General features: G+C 53.2%; 1 protein-coding gene across 8 annotated transcripts in view; it reads right to left on the bottom strand.

The window, feature by feature from the left end:
• Nucleotides 1-16,583, bottom strand: part of NIN (ninein) — a 64,651-nt gene that overhangs the window by 28,134 nt on the left and 19,934 nt on the right. For all 8 annotated transcript variants that reach the window (XM_038138575.1, XM_038138582.1, XM_038138579.1 and 5 more), the window contains 11 exons: nt 16,336-16,499; nt 11,154-11,199; nt 9,730-9,917; nt 8,559-8,705; nt 7,488-7,655; nt 5,543-5,679; nt 4,321-4,461; nt 3,459-3,633; nt 2,769-2,879; nt 1,911-2,000; nt 186-339 (listed from right to left, as the gene is read on the bottom strand). In XM_038138575.1, coding sequence (XP_037994503.1) covers nt 186-339; nt 1,911-2,000; nt 2,769-2,879; nt 3,459-3,633; nt 4,321-4,461; nt 5,543-5,679; nt 7,488-7,655; nt 8,559-8,705; nt 9,730-9,917; nt 11,154-11,199; nt 16,336-16,499 — 1,521 coding nt within the window. The remainder of the gene's footprint in view (nt 1-185; nt 340-1,910; nt 2,001-2,768; nt 2,880-3,458; nt 3,634-4,320; nt 4,462-5,542; nt 5,680-7,487; nt 7,656-8,558; nt 8,706-9,729; nt 9,918-11,153; nt 11,200-16,335; nt 16,500-16,583) is intronic.

Genomic DNA, 16,583 nt, shown 5'->3' with positions numbered 1-16,583 from the left:
CCAAGGAACTGCAAACTTCAATTTCAGCTTTAAATTTGGTTCAGCAGCCACAGTCCAAATTAACATTGAACACCAAATTAGAGGTGGTGACCAAATCTCACAGGGAAGGTTTTCACAGAACCACCTCTAAGATGTTATGAACACCTGCAGCCCAGGCCTCAGTCCTGCAGGAGGGATTTTTTTACCTTGGTCAGGCTCAATCCCACTGGTGCCGTGACTCTTCATGTCAATGTCAAACTCCTCTGACAAGGAACTTTTCAGGGCAGGCCTGAGCACTTTGCCTTGGGCACGGAACTCCTGCAGCTCTGAGTGCAGCTCATCAATCTGGTCCTGCAGCTCCTGACGGGGAGGGCAACAAAAAAAAAAGCTGGGTGAAAAGGAACCAAGGCTGCTGAGCCCCTCTGGACATTCAGGTGGGAATTACAGCACAGAAAGCCTTGTCAATAACCCACAGTGCCCCTGCCAAACACGGGGGAACGGCTTCCCACTGCCAGAGGGCAGGGCTGGATGGGAAACTGGGAAGGAGTTCCTGGCTGAGAGGGTGGGGAGGCCCTGGAATTGCCTTCCCAGAGGAGCTGTGGCTGCCCCTGGATCCCTGGCAGTGTCCAAGGCCAGGTTGGACAGGGCTTGGAGCAGCCTGGGACAGTGGAAGGTGTCCCTGCCCATTGCAAGAGGTGGAACAAGATGTTTTTAAGGTCCTTTCCAACCCGAACCATTCTGGGATTCTCTGATGATTCTACAATACCAAAGGTGAAGGTGTAGCACACCCCAGGAGCTTTCCCTTTATTCTCTTCCTGTGACCTTTTATTAAAAAGCAGCTTTAGCAACATTTCCAAACAGCTGGGAAATGCCTCCTCAAACACCATCTACTTGAAAAATCAAATCAGAAGCAAAAGATCAAATTAGGAAAGAGATCCCCTCATTACTGCATTCACCATCTGGCCCTTCCTCCTGCCTGCCAGAGGAACATCCCAAGGGTTTGTGCCAAGAGCTGTGCACTCCACTGCAGGAACAGCAGTTATTGAGGAAAACAACTCCCTGAATGTGCAAACACACAATCCTGCAGGTCTGAAAGGCCCAGGAGGTGAACCTTGAGTTCTGATTTATGTCTGCCATCCTCAAAAAGAGAAAAATCAGCTGCATATCGAGAAGAATTGATTCAGCTCCTATTTCTAGACAATTTTTGTTTTTGAAGTGCAGCTTCCTAGGAGAGCTGCTGTGCTGCTTCCAATCCCACAGCAAAGGCTTTATTGAATGGAAAGGATCCTGCAGAACAGACCACAGAACTACAAAATGGTTTGGGGTTGGAAGGGATTCCAAAAATCATGCCATTCCACCCCCTGCCATGGGCAGGGACACCTTCCACTGTCCCAGGCTGCTCCAAGCTCCATCCAACCCAGCCTTGGACACTGCCAGGGATCCAGGGGCAGCCCCAGCTGCTCTGGGCAGCAGATGAGCTGGTACCTCTGCAGGTATCAGAAAGCAGATGTGTAAATAGAAAACCCGCAGGCTCACCTGGAAGTCTTTTAAGTACACAAGATTGAAGAGAAAGCAAACTTTCTATTGTCAGGTTGATTAAAAAAAAAAAATCTTTCTGGTCTGAAAACCAGCAAAATGTGGATGTATCTTATTTCTCCTCCAAGTTCCTGCAACTCTGAATTCACAGGGCTCCACGGACCCTCTCCCAGCCCACCCTGGGATCACTTCACCCTCTTAGCTCAGCCAGCTGGTTCTGTGGGAACAGATTTCCAACCTGCCTCGTGCTGCTGCTTGCAGCGAGGATGTGGCACTTGGGGACATGCTTAGTGCAGGGCTTGGCAGGGCTGGACTCCATCTGAGAGGGATTTTCCAACCTAAATGGTTGTGTGATGTTCCTGGTGGACACAGGACCAGGTCTCAGCTGCACTTACCCTGCACTGCTGCTCGTACTCGCTCCTCATCTGGGCCAGCCTCTCCTCCTGCAGGAAAAACTCAGCACTGCTGGGATCCAGGTCACCAAACTGCAACACAGGAGTGGAATATCCAGTTATCCACCCACCTGCAGCCCTGCTCAGGGCAGCATGGATGCCATCCCGAGCAGCTCCGCAGCCTGCACTCCCTCTCTTCACTCTGCATTTTTATTTTAAATAAAGAAAGTCTGCTTTCCTCCTAGCAGGGAGTGAGTAACTTCCCCAAAAAAACCTGTCTGCCACCTAGCACAGCTCTCATGCTCATTCTGATTCCAGCTCACAGCTTTCTACCTTAGCATATGCACATCTCAGTGCAGTAAATAATCCTAAGCTTTAAAGAAGACTGGAAACCCCAATACATGAACCTCAGGCTATGGCTGCACAAACTTAAACATCTTTGGAGAAGCTGATCTTCTGAAAGTTTAATGTAACACAGCCATGAACAGCTGATTTTCACCTAATTCCAGCAGTGATGCCCTGTAAAACCTCACTCCTCCTGCATAGTCTTCCCTGGAAAGGACCTGCAAGTTGGGTCTATCCAAAACTCTGTGCTGGGGGGAAAAAGAAATCCCTGCAGATCTTCAGGATGATTGCTTCATTCTGAGGCTCCGTGGTTTAATTAGAATAAAATTACAGCTAAGGTGGAATATCTGTATTTTCCTTAGCTGGAGGGCAGTCCATGTCACCAAGGCAGGCTGTGCCTGGATAATCTGGATAGAGACCCCCAAAGCCTCTGGCTATCAGTTAAACTGGCAGCTGGAATCTAGCAACTTAAAAATGATTTAATTCTGAAACCCCACTGGGAAAAGGGGGATTTACCTTCTCAGCCAGGACGTTTTCCAAGTTCCTCTGCAGTTTGCTTGCCAGACTTTCACACTCAGCCAGTTTTTCTCCTGATTCCAAGAGCTCGTTTTCCAGGCGGCTGTTTTCCTGGACCCAACCAAAACCCCCACAACAGATCAGCACTTGGAGGAGGAAGAATCAGCATGTGGTAACTCACCAAAATAAGGGTGACTCCCAATCCAGCATGACACTATTCCAAGCTTCAGGTGATGACAGGAATTGTGAATTATTATTATTATCCACACGCAACCCACCCCTGCCACAGCAAGTGTGAACATTGGGCTTTTGATAAATTATCAAAAGGCTTAACAGCAAGTCTGCTTTGGACGGTTTGTTTGTTTTTAAAAGAAGATTTCAAACTTGATCAAGATGTTTCATCTCCTGGCTTGACAGCTCATCTAAGAGCTGTGCACACACACACACTCTGCACGTGATGGCAGCAGAGATTTGAAATCCCTGGAGGTTAGGAATCCATGGAACAACCCATCGAGGTGCCCCAAACACCAGTTCTCATGGACATGCCTCTCCCTTGCTGCTTCAATGACTTTTGGCCAGCTAAACATAGCCCAGAACTCATCCTTCCAACACAGACTACGGGAGTGACTCCCCCTGCCAGGGCATTCCTGCTTTCTGGGGGAAATCCTGGCTGTGTTTAGTCCCCGTTACCTTCAGGGCCAGGCCCAGGCGGTCTCGGATGTAATTCTCATCTGTTTTCAGCTTTTCAATCTCCTGCTCCAGCTCCAGCCTCTGTTTATTGGCCTGCTGCAGGATCTGCTCCCGCTCCCTGCGCAGCTCGCTCTTCAGAGCGGCGATCCTCTCCTTGTACTCCTCATCCAGCTTCCTGCCCAGGGGGACAGGAGCCTGTCAGAGGAAGTGTGGAAACCCGGGGCACCAGGAATATTTCTCTGCCTGCCCTGACCCCTGGGGGAGCACTGACTGTGACCCTCATTCATGGAGAAAGCTTCCCAGACTTCAAGATAGACTGGAACCCACAAAAGTGTGAAATAGATGATAGAGAGCAGTGTGGGTGTGTCACTTGGGGAGAAATTGAGGTTCTGGGATTTTTAGTGCGTTGTGGAAGGAAGCAAGATGGAGGGCACAGGGTGTCCTCCTGGGTTTCTTCTTCCTCCTTCTCCATGGGTTTGGGTGGCATTTTGTAATTGGGTGGGAAAATCCACACTGGGGCTCTTTGGGATCAGTTATTGGGTTAAAAGGGAAAATAATCTAGGTGTCAGTTCTTAATTGGATAGTTTGGTCTTAAAAGACCTTGGAACAAGAGATTGTTGGCCATTTTGTGCCTTCTAATGCAAAGCTGCTGAGCTCACGGCAGTGAGACTGTTTCACTGATAAGAAATAATAAACTCTTGAGTCTGAACAGGAATTATCTCAAGTACCTTCAACCCAGACCCAGAGAAACCCACAACTGGCACCCCCACAAGGAAGAGGGTGACAAATACTGCTGGGGGTGAAGCTGGGTGGTCACCAAGGCCCTGCCCAGGGGGAGGGCTGGCTGCTGCAGATGCCCCACCTGAGGTTGTACTCGTTGCGGCGCTCGATGGCGGCGTGGTGATCGTCCACTTCCGAGGCCATCAGGGATTTCAGCTTCTCTGCCTTCTCCAGGTCCGACCGCAGCTTCTCCTTCTCCCTGGCCACCTGGTCAAACCTCTCCCTGGGCACAGCAGAGCCTGCATTAGCTCAGCCCTCACTGGTCCCCCCCCAAAAAGGGGATTTGAAACATCAGAGAAGAAGCTTGGAAAGATCTCCAAGGGTCTCATTAACTGCATTTAGTCACTGGATTTGAACCTGCACCCAAACAGCTCTGGACATGTCTTGGCGTCCCACAGATCCTGAGACCTCAACACTTCAGATTCTCAGCTGTGGTCCAGCCCCCAAATTCAAATCCTGAAATGGTTTGGGGTGGAAAGGACCTTCAAGACTCTCTTATTCCAGCCTCTGCCATGGCAGGGACACCTTCCACTACTCCAGATGGCTCCAAGCCCTGTCCAGCCTGGCCTTGGACACTGCCAGGGATCCAGGGGCAGCCCCAGCTGCTCTGGGCACCCTGTGCCAGGGCCTGCCCACCCTCCCAGCCAGGAATTCCCAGTTCCCAATCTCCCATCCATCCCTGCCCTCTGGCAGTGGGAGCCATTCCCTGGCTCCTGTCCCTGCAGGCCTTGTCCCCAGTCCCTCTCCAGCTCTCCTGGAGCCCCTTCAGGCCCTGGAAGGGGCTCTGAGCTCTCCCTGGAGCCTTCTTTTTCGATAGAGAAACCTTCACAGCGAGTCTAGCACAAAGTCAAACTGTGTTGACTTTCAAAGGGAAAACGTTGGGATTTACAATGGGACAGATTTTGTACCTCACCTCCACATCTACCCCACGACAGAACCTCTGCAATGCCCCAGATCAGTTTGGATTAAAGGTACTGATAATTTCCACCAGCCTCTGCCCTGAGCTGTGCATCCTTGGCCACCAATGACCACTGTGGACAGCAGTGACCACTCCCAGACTGGGAACAGCCTGCTGCTTCCATTTTTAATTTTTCACCACATTTTTCTGCAATCCTTGCAGGTCTCCGTGTTTTTCCCAGGCAAAACAAGACAGCTGGAAGTTTCTGAGCTCTCCAACAGAGAACTGAGCCTTCCAGTGCCACCCCAGGGCCCCTGGGAGCACCACCACCCCTCAGCTGCTCCCTCAGCTCCTGCTCGGCCGAGCAGAGCAGGAAGCAGCACCCCCAGCCACCCCTGGGACTCACAGCAAGTGCCTGATCTCCGTTTTGAAGCTGGCCAGGGCTGCCTGGTGCACCCCATTCTTGGTGGTCAGGAGCTCGTTCTCCAGCGCCAGCGTCAGCTCCGTCAGGTTCACCTTCCCATCCAAGCTGAAGTCCAGAGCCTGTGGAGACAACAAATCCTTTGAGAGGAACGAGCTTCCTGCAGGAGCCTGGAGACATTTCTGCAGGGATTGGCAGGACAGAACCAGCAGGCTCAGAAGAGATCTTTGCTGGCTAATTAACCTGTCACAAACGCCCCGAGGACAATAAACCAGACATCTCTGCCACCTCCCTCCAACAGAGCTGCTGCCAGCTGTGGAGAGGGGAAGTGCCCTGGTTGTGCTGCAGGACCAAGAGGAAATTAAGCCCAGGACTGATGAATTGCACTAATTCCCTGCAGGATCCAAGGAGCTCCGCATGGATCAGCTGCTGCGAGGACGTGGCTGCGGATGCTCGTGTCAAACAAAACCAGTTCTTGCAACAGAGGCAACACAGAGACAGCCCTGCAGGGGGGTTGATGGTGAGGATTCCACCACTCAGAAAGCGAGTTATCATCAGCAGCTACTTGGAATTTTGTAAAATCCCAGAATGGTTTGGGTTGGAAGGGACATTAAAAGTGATCCAGACCCCTTCCACTATCCCAGCCTACTCCAAGCACTGAAGAAAGGCCTTTTCTTTCCCTGGAAGTGTTCAAAACCCATATGGATGTGGCACTTGGGGATGGGGTTCAGTGATGAACAAGGGCTGAGCTGACAAGCTGGACTTTTCCAACCTAAATGATTCTACCTAACCCTGCAGGAGACAAAGCAAAGCACTTATGGTGGGGCTGAAACACTGCAGACACTGGAGAAACCACCCCAGTGACACCAGTACAAAGCAGTTTTCCAGTGGAAAGCAACAAAGCGAAGGTGGACACACAAATCTGGGGAAGGTGGACACACAAATCTGGGGAAGGTGGACACACAAATCTGGGGAAGGTGGACACACAAATCTGGGGAAGGTGGACACACAAATCTGGGGAAGGTGGACACACAAATCTGGGGAAGGTGGACACACAAATCTGGGGAAGGTGGACACACAAATCTGGGGAAGGTGGACACACAAATCTGGGGAAGGTGGTCCCACCTTCTCAACCAGTGCAAGGCGATGAGTGGGTTTGAAATCCTGAGCCATGGCAGAGGTTATTCCAGCCTGGCTGCTCTCTACCCACATGGATATTTAAAAGCCAGGAGAATCACACTCCTCTTTGTTGGGAATCCAGTGATGGTCACATGGAATTATCCTCTCCCACCCACAGCTTCTAATGAGATGGACAGGGATGGGTTTATTCAGGAACCTGATTTCATCCCCATCACCCTTTCTCTCTGTCTAATGGAACACTGAGGACTGGGCAGGGTTTCAAGTGCTGTCCTCCACCTCAGCACAAGCAGTAATTCAGGTCACCCCAGTGCTCAGAGGTTTGCAGGTGCAGCTATTCAGGGAGGGAAAGGAATTAAATTGCTTCCTAACAAATGTAGGTGACCTCTTCAAGCTATGCTGGAAATCACAGTGTGTTTTTATTATTAAAAATGATAAAATGGGATGCACCATAAAGGAAATTATTGGAAATTTCCCAGAACTCTTGTCACTAGCACTGGGGATTTTTACAGAATGGTTTATAGAATGGTTTGGCTTCGAACAGATCTTAATGATCACCCAGTGCCACCCCCTGCCATGTGCAGGGACACCTTCCACTAGTCCAGGCTGCTCCAAGCCCTGTCCAACTTGGCCTTGAACGCTTCCAGGGATGGAACAGCCACAGCTTCCCTGAGGGAAGTTTAAAAGGGGAACAACCAGAGACTTTGGAAAGGAAAAAAAACCAAAAACTCAGCATCCAACACAGGGAGGAGAAAACACATAAAACCAGGGGTGAGATGCAGCTGGGGGTTACCTTCAGGATCTCCTGGCTGTTCTCTATGCCCTCCTGGTGCCAGCAGTCCAGGACCCCCTCCACACAGCCATAGCCCATCCCATCATCCAGGCTGGAGAAGAGGGAGAAGCCGATGGTGCTGGGCATGGCCGAGGGGGTGGTCGTGCGTCTGCCGCTCTCGTCGAAGGACTGTCAGAGAGGATGAGGAGGAGGGTGTGACAGGGCAAAGGCAGCGCCCGCGGGGGTTCAGCATCAATGGAATTTCCCTAGCGCTGCTCCAGAGATTAAGGATTAAGCTCTGCTTTTCCTCACTGCCAAGCAAAACCCGGCGGGAGCGTCGCTGCTGACCTCACGGCACCGGGGCACAAGCAGGCACTCGGGATTTAGAACAAATCCCAGGAGGAGCAGTGTTTCAGAGCTGGCCTCACAGCTCCAGAAGGGTTTTCCACCATTCATTTCTGGTTTGGAATGTCACTTTCCCTGAAACAGCTGCAGGGAGCACTTGTGGAGTGGTTTGGGTAGAGCCCTCAGCTTCCAGGCAAAGGCAGGGAGCAGATTTCAAACTCTTTCACAGGAAAAAAGCAAAAATTGGAGTAGAGATGTGGGAGCTGCATGTCCCCAGCCTACCCCAGGCAGTGCTTCCCTCCCCATCCTGGAAGTGTTCCAGGCCAGGCTGGATAGACTTTGGAGCACCCTGGGATAGTGGAAGGTGCCCCTGCCCATGGCAAGGGGGTGGAAGGAGCTTTAAGGTCCCTTCCAACACAAACCACCCTGGAATTCTACAAGGCTCTACCACTGCACTCCACAGGTTGCCAGAGCCCTCTCCAAGCCACAAAACTTCAAAGGGGAGCCATGCCCCCTTTCCCATGAGGGTGTTCTGTGTTTTATCTCCCCCAAAAGAGTTTTTTCTGAGCGAGAATTTGGAATCTGCTTTTGGAGCAGGGCAGGCAGCAGCTCTCTGCCACCACCTCCTGCCTCACAGCTGCCCCTGCAGGGACAAACGCTGAGGAAGAGGAGGAAACAGGCTGGGTGGGAATTGTTCAGGAATTCTCCTGCTCCTTTTACCCCAGGATTCCCCTCTCACTTTCTCACCTGCATGGAGAGGTGGCGTTTCAGCTGCCGGTAGGGAGTAGATGCTGAGGGGGTGAGAGATTTCCCATTTCTAAACAGGCCATAAAAGAAATCCTCAATGCTCATGGTCCCATCTTGCTCCAGGTTATGGAGCACCTCTTCAAGCACCTGCAAGGAGACAGAAATCATGTAAAAGGCAAAAAAAAAAAAAAATCTGGCACAGAGCAAACATCCTATTCCCAAGGCTCCAAAAAGAGCAAAGCAAGAGTTACCTGCAACATCAGCCTAACACATTTCCATATTCTACACGTGGAAAATTGCAGGCACAACACACCATGAAAAAAAAGCTCCTGGTCATCTTGGAGCTGCTGTTTAATGAGGCAGCAGGAAAAAAAAAAAAGCCTCATTTAATTCTGCTCCTGGGCCAGTGTGAGCTCAGGAATTCAGCTCGAGGTACTGAGAAAGATTCCAAACCCTGAGCAGCTGGAAGTGACCAGGCAAAAAAAACCCCTAAGACACTGCAAGGTTATCATAAATCTGTTTTATGCTTCAGGGCATGCTGCTTTCTCAAAAGCAGGACTGGAGATGTTCAGATAAGTCCCTCACTATTTCTTTGTCTACAGTTTATCTCTTCCATTTTCTGCCTTAATACCTTGAAAACATTTCATTGTGGATGCTGCAAAGGAATACCTGCTCAGGAACATGTTTTGTGGAGGAAATTAATACAAGCCATGTTATCTTAAGATGCAAAAAACCTGACTTTTTTAATAAAACTAAATCCTAAGTTGACAAGAGCCTTTTTTTTTGGTTAAAGATTTCATTTTCTCGTGGGCTCTTGCTGCAGGACAGAAACACCCACAGGCCTTCACAAAGTCAAAAGCAACCACCTATGAATATTTAACCCGTATTTGCTGTCTAGCTAGAAAATTCCTAGGATTAAGGAGACATGCTTGGAATCCAAGCCATGCTTTCAAATTCCAGACCCCTCTGTGATTGCGTGAGGAGACACGCAGGCCACGGCTCAGCCTGGCAGCTGCCTGACGGTTTGGGACCAAAAACCTTCTGGAGAACCAGCAGCTGGAGCTGGAAACCCCTCCCAAGTAGCCACCTGTGATTGTCATGAAGCCCAGGAGGGATTTTGGGGGCCCCACACCAAAGCCCAGGCAGGTCAGTGGTGGGATGGGTCGCTCACCTCCCCGGCCGCCGCGTGCAGCCCGTACTGCTCACAGATGGAAACCAGCTTCTTCCTGTTCAGGTGGCCATCCCTGGTGATGCCCAGGTGCTCGCAGACCTCCTGAAGCTTCTCCTCGATCCAGTCTGGGCCAGGCGAGGCCCCAGGGGAGGCGTTCAGGTCGTCTGGGTTCCAGAAGCGCAGCTGTCCTGGAAGGGGGAGATTGCTCCGGTGTCTGGAGTGAGGAGCAGAACATCTGGGGGTTCTGCACCCCACGGGGGACCTGCTGCTGCAGCAGGCAGAGCTCCTTGCTGGCTCTGCAGATCCCAAGGGATCATTTGTCTGGGTTCATCCTGCTCAGAGCCCACTCTGGGTTTTGGGGTGTGGATCCTGGTCCCAGCAGTATCAGACTCTGGCAGGAGGTTCTGCTCAGCGTTTCACTCCCTTGTGCCACCAGGGGAAGGTGCCTCGTGTCCCGAGGGTCATGGAATTGCTGAGGTTGGAAAAATCCTCTAAGGCCATGGAGTCCAACTGTTCCCCCAGCACGGCCAAGGCCACCACTGACCCATGTCCCCAAGGGCCACATCCACACAGCTTTTCATCCCTCCAGGGATGGGGACTCCCAGTGCCCGGAGCAGCAGCTGGGGCTGGGGCCAGGAGGATCTTTGGGTGGATGAGTCTGATGGCCAACATGGGCTGGTGGCCAGGGAAGAGCAGCAGAGCTTCCTCAGCTGCTGGCACAGTTGGAAAAGGGACCCCTCCCTCCCCTGGACACTTATGGGATCAAGGGAGCTGCAAGGCCACCTCCTGGGGCTGGAGAAGCAGCTTTAGGAGAAAAAGGTTGGTCTCTTTGGATGGGGAAGGGGTTAGAGAGCAGCTGAAATATGGAAGAGGTGCTGATGTAATTAAAAGGAAGTTTTTTGATGATGAAGATGGTAAAATGCTGGCACAGGGTGCCCAGAGAAATTCCCCATCCCTAGAAGTGTCCAAGGCCAGGCTGGATGGGACTTGGAGCACCCTGGGACAGCGGAAGGTGTCCCTTCCATGGCAGGGGTGGGACTGGATGAGCTTTAAGCTCCCTTCCAAACCATTCCAGGAATTTATAATTCTGTGGCAATTAGGGACCTTTTAATGACTGGTCCCTGCTGACATCTAGTGCCCACCAGGCTCCACTACAGCCAGAGCCCCCCGGGGCAGGATGGGGACCAGGACAGAGGTCAGGGAGACCGGGAACACCCACAGCAGGATGAAGAGGGCGGGGGGGGGCATGGCACAAGATGTGCCCTCCCTCAGCTTTCATCCCCAGCTTGGGGGACGCCCCAGCTGCACCTTCCCCAGCTCTGCACCAGCCAGGCTGGGATGCTCCACACCCCCAGAGCTCCTGTGATCCCTCCTCCAAGCTGCACTGAGAACAGGCACCCCCAGGTGCTGCTCTCTGCTCTTACCCTCGGCCTCGTACTCCTCCTCCTCGCTGCCTCGCGTCTTCCAGTGCTGGGGAGAAACAAAAGGCTCCTGAGTTATTTATTGCAAGGCATCCCCTGAATGAAAGAGACTCTGAGATCAGTATCCAGGGAGCTGCGGGGCTCCAGCAATGCTGCCAGGCTTTCATCTCCCCGCAGGCTGGGCTGGGGATCCAGGGCTCTTTGATCCTGCCTTGTTCCGGCACGTGTGGCTCTGGTGGGGAGAGCCCAGAGATGCCCAAAGCCCCACAAATGACCCAGCAGAGGGGACAGATCAGAGCCTGGCAGCGTGCTGGGGAGCAAGGGAGAGGTTTGCCCTCTGAGCAAACCATGCTGCTTTTCTTTGAGGGATTGATGGTTGAGGGGATGGGGATGCAGGGAAGATCACAGAGCTGGGTTATCCCTTCCTTCCCTTTATTTTGCCCCACACTCAGCCAAGCCAAATTCAAACCTCCTGCACTAAAGCGCAGCTCTGCATCAGGAGAGAGCTATGCTGTCAACAAGCCTTTCACTGAGCTTCACAGTGAAAAAAAACCCACTTTCTGGTGGTCTTAAACCATCCAGCTCCCTCTGGCATGATCCCATCAGCTCAGGCAGCACCAGGAGCAAGGGTTCAGCATTAAAGGTGATTTCCTCGTGTACTACACGTTGTCTCATCCCTGGCACCCCTGCATCAGCTCAGGCAGGAGCAAAGGTACAGCATTAAAGGTGATTTCCTCATGTACTACACACAGCCTCATCCCTGGCACCCCTGTAGCAGCCCAGGGTATTTACTCCCACGTGACGCCCCACAACATTCACTTCTGCTTTAGCAGTGGCAGATGTTGCTCCTGCAGTGGTACAAGGGGACCCTTCTGCCTGCACGTGACCGATGGATTTGGAGTCAAAGTCAGCCAGGACATAAAGAGGCTCTAAATCATCACAGAAAAGTTCAATACGCCTCATTCAGATTACAGCTCAAAGCCATTAATCTACAACGTTGCCATGGAAACTGAATTAAGTCCCTGGACTTTTTTTAGCTCTGCTGCTGTTCCCGTTTCAGCTGCAGGACCAGGCAAGGGCCCTTCTCTGCCACAGCATCACAACGTCCCACGAGGGACAAAAAGCAGGAGCTGAGGCAACAGGTGCCATTAAATCCCATCCCTGGAAGTTCTTTACAAAGAGAATGGCAGAGCCCTGGCACAGACTGCACAGAGAAGCTGTGGCTGCCCCTGGATCCCTGGAAATGTCCAAGGCCAGGGAACAGCCTGGGACAGTGGAAGGCGTCCCTGCCATGGCAGGGGGTGGCACTGGATGGGCTTTAAGGTCCTTTCCAACACAAACCATTCTGGGATTCTATAAAATTGCCATCTAAAAACATAGAGAACTTCGTGCAGAGAGAGGGTCAGCTTGGGAGCCAGAGGTATCACCCTGCAGCCACCCATCCTCCTTGGGGACAGCTGGGACACTGAGGGGAAGCTGGCAGCGACACTCAGGAGGCAGATCCTCTGTGTCCCAGTCTTTGTGCATTAGCAACATGCACATTTTATACAGAATCAGATTAATCAAGCACCAGAGCCCCTCACTTCAAGCACTTTCAGCAAAACCACACAGGTGCTGCTGTCCCATCCCTGCGAGTGTCCAGAGCCAGGCTGGACAGGGCTTGGAGCACCCTGGGATGGTGGAAGGTGTCCCTGCCATGGCAGGGGGTGGAATGGGATGAGCTTTAAGCTCCCCTTCCAACCCGAACCACTCCGGGATTCTACAAAACCACAACAACTCCATCAACACCAACAAGCCAAAGAGGCTGAACAAAGCCAGGGGGGTTTGGGCTGGCAGCCCCGGGGTGCTCGCGTGACCTCCCCTCCCTCCCTCCCTCCCTCCTTTGTGTGCTGGGAGCTCGGGGTCAGCCACCACCGGGAGGGGACAAAGAGGGGCTGGGGCAGGCAGGACATGCCCATGTCAGGCACTCATTGTCCCCTAGCCCCGGCAGGGCTACAGCTGGCCACGGGTCAGAGGCAGGGGATGCCAGGAATGCGTTATCCCTGGGGAGACGCGTGCGGGGCGGCCCGGGGAGCAGATGGCTCTGAAAGCATCTGCAGCCTGTGCCGTGTGCTCTGCCCACAATGAGGCAGCAGCCACCTCTCTCTCCCCCCTGCCATCTGCTCCAGCCAGCCAGACCTTTGTTCTCCCCCGGAATATATTGCTAATTAAAATGATGATCAGCAGCACATGCCACGAGGTGAGCCCTCGCCCCAGTGCTGATGGATTTTGTTCTTCCCAGGTCCACACTGAGCTCCCCGGGCTGAGCAGCCCCAGCAGAGACCCCAAAAAAAGCTGTCAAATCCCCACACCTCAGTTCGCCAGGTGCCCTCAGCTCCAAAGCACCAGTCACACCAGAAATGCACTTTTTCTGGGAGCAGGCATAATCCTGAGCTGGTAATCACAAATCCTGGCTTTCCAGGAGTCCCACTTTGGGAATCTCACATCAAGGACCCAAAAGGAGGAGTTTCAACCTGAGCCTCCCAATGCCAGGCCATGCTGGAAACAATTCAGAAGCACACAGAGCATGGGAGCAAGTGGCACTGAAGGGACAGAACTGGGATGTGCCAGCAGATTCTAAAACCTGAGAGCCAGGGCTTGGAGCAACCTGGACTAGTGGAAACTGTCCCTGCCCAGGGTAGAAGGTTGCAATGAGATGGACTTTAAGGTCCTTTCCAACTCAAACCACCCTGGGATTCCATGAACCTGCAAGTAGGAGGGATGTCTCCCAGAGCAGAGAAGGGGAAGGGGAGGTGATGGATGCTCCCCAGTGAGGTTTGGGAGTCAGCACAGCCAACATCCACGGGGACAAGCTGCTGCAGGTCAGAGGGACCCTCAGGATCTCACCAGCACGCCCCTACTCCCAGCAGGGTTAATGCCAAACCCAGACCCAGCTGCTCATCACCTGATCCAACAGCACCTGAAAAGCCCCGGGGGATGGAGGTGGAGCCTCCCTGGCAGCCGGTCCCAGAGCAGCCTTCCAGCCTTTTCCCCTCGTGTTTACCAGGGCAGGGAGGGAGGGAAGGAAACCTCTCAGACACAGCCTGAGCCCTTTTAATTGGCACTGCTTGGGAGCAAGCAGCAATTAAGCCAGCCTGGCCCAGTTCTCAGGGCAGGCACAGCCCAGGCTGGCGGGACGCCGCCGTGTTTGTACACACAGCAGCAGAGAACTGGGCAAGGGCTGCTCCTGGCCAGATCCCAGGGAATCAGGAGCCTCCAAACCCCCCCGGGACCCCTCAACACCTTCCAGCAAGTCATTCCCACGCATAGCAAGAGGATCTGCTTTTGGAGATGCTGCTCAAGTAGGGATTGCACGAGTTTAGCCTGATTTTTGCTCCACTTGCAGAGGAATTACCCATCCCACCAGCCCAAAAGGTGCAACGAGCATTCCCAGCAGGAGACTGATCCAGCCCCCGCAGCACACACCGGCTGGGTTAATTAACTGACCTTGTTAATGGACTACCCTTTTGCACCTCTGTGACAGCTAAAACCAAGGGGTGAGATCAGAGCAGCCTCTTCCACCAAGGACAGCACTTCCCTGGGGAGTGTGGGCAGATTAACATCCATTCCAAGGTCAGGGCAGCCCATGTGGCCACCACCAGGAGATGGATGAGCATCCCTGTGGTGCTGAGCAAAGGTCACCAGGAGCAGGGAAAAGCAGCTGGGAGTGGTGGAAAAGCTTTTCTTTGAGGTGCTGGCTTGGGTTTTTTTAATCATTTTTAAGCTCAGCTGCATAGGAATAACACTGAAACCATGGGAATTGGAAATTCCTTCCTTGCTTTCTCCCACAGTGTTGGGTGTCCCCCTACAACAGTGGCTGCAGAGGCTCTCAGCTCCAAGTGAAGCCACGAGACAGAGGAGGGAGAAAGCATCAGTGCTTCTCCTTCCCAGTGGAAAAACTCCCACCACATGCTCCTGAATCAACAATACTTGGCACAGCAGGGCAGGCTGGAAGCAGCCCAGCTCCAGGGAAATGCTGTTGTGGCTGTGCTCTAACGCACAGCACCAATTCCAACCACTCAGCTCCTTTGGCTTTCCTGTCTGGGGAAGCAAGAGGAGATTCTGGGATTGAAAGCACACTGGCACAAAGAGAGCCACAAATCTGGAGCACAAAACCAGGCATGGGGATTTTTTGGAGCAATTAGATGCCGCTGTCCCAAAGCAGCTGCTGGCTGAGGGGCTGTGCTGCCCACCACCCTTTCCCCATCCCTTCTGCTGGAGCCATGGCCAGGTTTTGGCAGCTGCACTAATGGATGTGGACGTGCTCTGTCTGCTCCCAGCCCACACCTCGTTAGCCACGGAGCAGCAGCTCAGCCCCTGCTTAATTGCTGGCCCACACTGCAGCCAGGAGCACTGGGCCAGCTCCTTCCCCACTTCCCACGGCACATGGAGCAAGGGAGCCACGCCTGGCACGGCTCATCCCTAGGGACAGGCAAGGAGAGCGGCCAGGAAAGGCACTGGGACATCCCAACCCTTTTGGATGAGGGCAGCAGCCATGCCCTAGGAAGGCTCCAAGCACATCCCAATCCCCTCTGGATGAGGGCAGCAGCCATGTCCAGAGGTGACAAAGCCACCTCAACACCCATCCTAGCCAATGCCTTTACTAGGAAGGCTCCAAGCACATCCCAACCCCTCTGGATGAGGGCAGCAGCCACGTCCAGAGGTGACAAGGCCACCCTAACACCCATCCTAGGAAGAGCAGCCAATGCCTTTACTAGGAAGGCTCCAAGCACATCCCAACCCCTCTGGATGAGGGCAGCAGCCATGCCCAGAGGTGACAAAGCCACCTCAACATCCATCCCAGGAAGAGCAGCCAATGCCATTACTGGGAAGGCTCCAAGCACATCCCAACCCCTCTGGAAGAGAGCAGCAGCCATGCCCGGAGGTGACAAGGCCACCTCAACACCAATCCTAGGAAGAGTGTCTAATGCCATTACTAGGAAGGCTCCAAGCACATCCCAACCCCTCTGGATGAGGGCAGCAGCCACGTCCAGAGGTGACAAGGCCACCCTAACACCAATCCTAGGAAGAGTGGCCAATGCCATTACTGGGAAGGCTCCAAGCACATCCCAACCCCTCTGGATGTGGGCAGCAGCCACGCCCAGAGGTGACAAGGCCACCCCAGCACCCATCCCTCCCTGCTGACCTCCTGGCTGGCAGCGATGTGGGCAGGGTGTGCCTCCTCGCTCAGCGGCTCGATGACCGTCACCTCGGCAAAGTCCTCCACCGACTCCTGGAACTCCGGCAGGGAGCGGCGCCCGTAGCGTTTGCCACCTTTGATGTACTTGGGCTGTGCTTCTGGGGAGGAATCTGGGGAATCCAAGCACAAAACACGTCAGCAATGCCGTTTCTGAGCCCTCTCGGGGCTGGTTTGTTCGTTCAGCAGAATTCTGA

Source organism: Motacilla alba, chromosome 5 (genome assembly GCF_015832195.1).
Source record: "Motacilla alba alba isolate MOTALB_02 chromosome 5, Motacilla_alba_V1.0_pri, whole genome shotgun sequence".
In the NCBI taxonomy this organism is placed as follows: Eukaryota; Metazoa; Chordata; class Aves; order Passeriformes; family Motacillidae; genus Motacilla; species Motacilla alba.
This window is presented reverse-complemented; position numbering and strand designations above follow the sequence as displayed.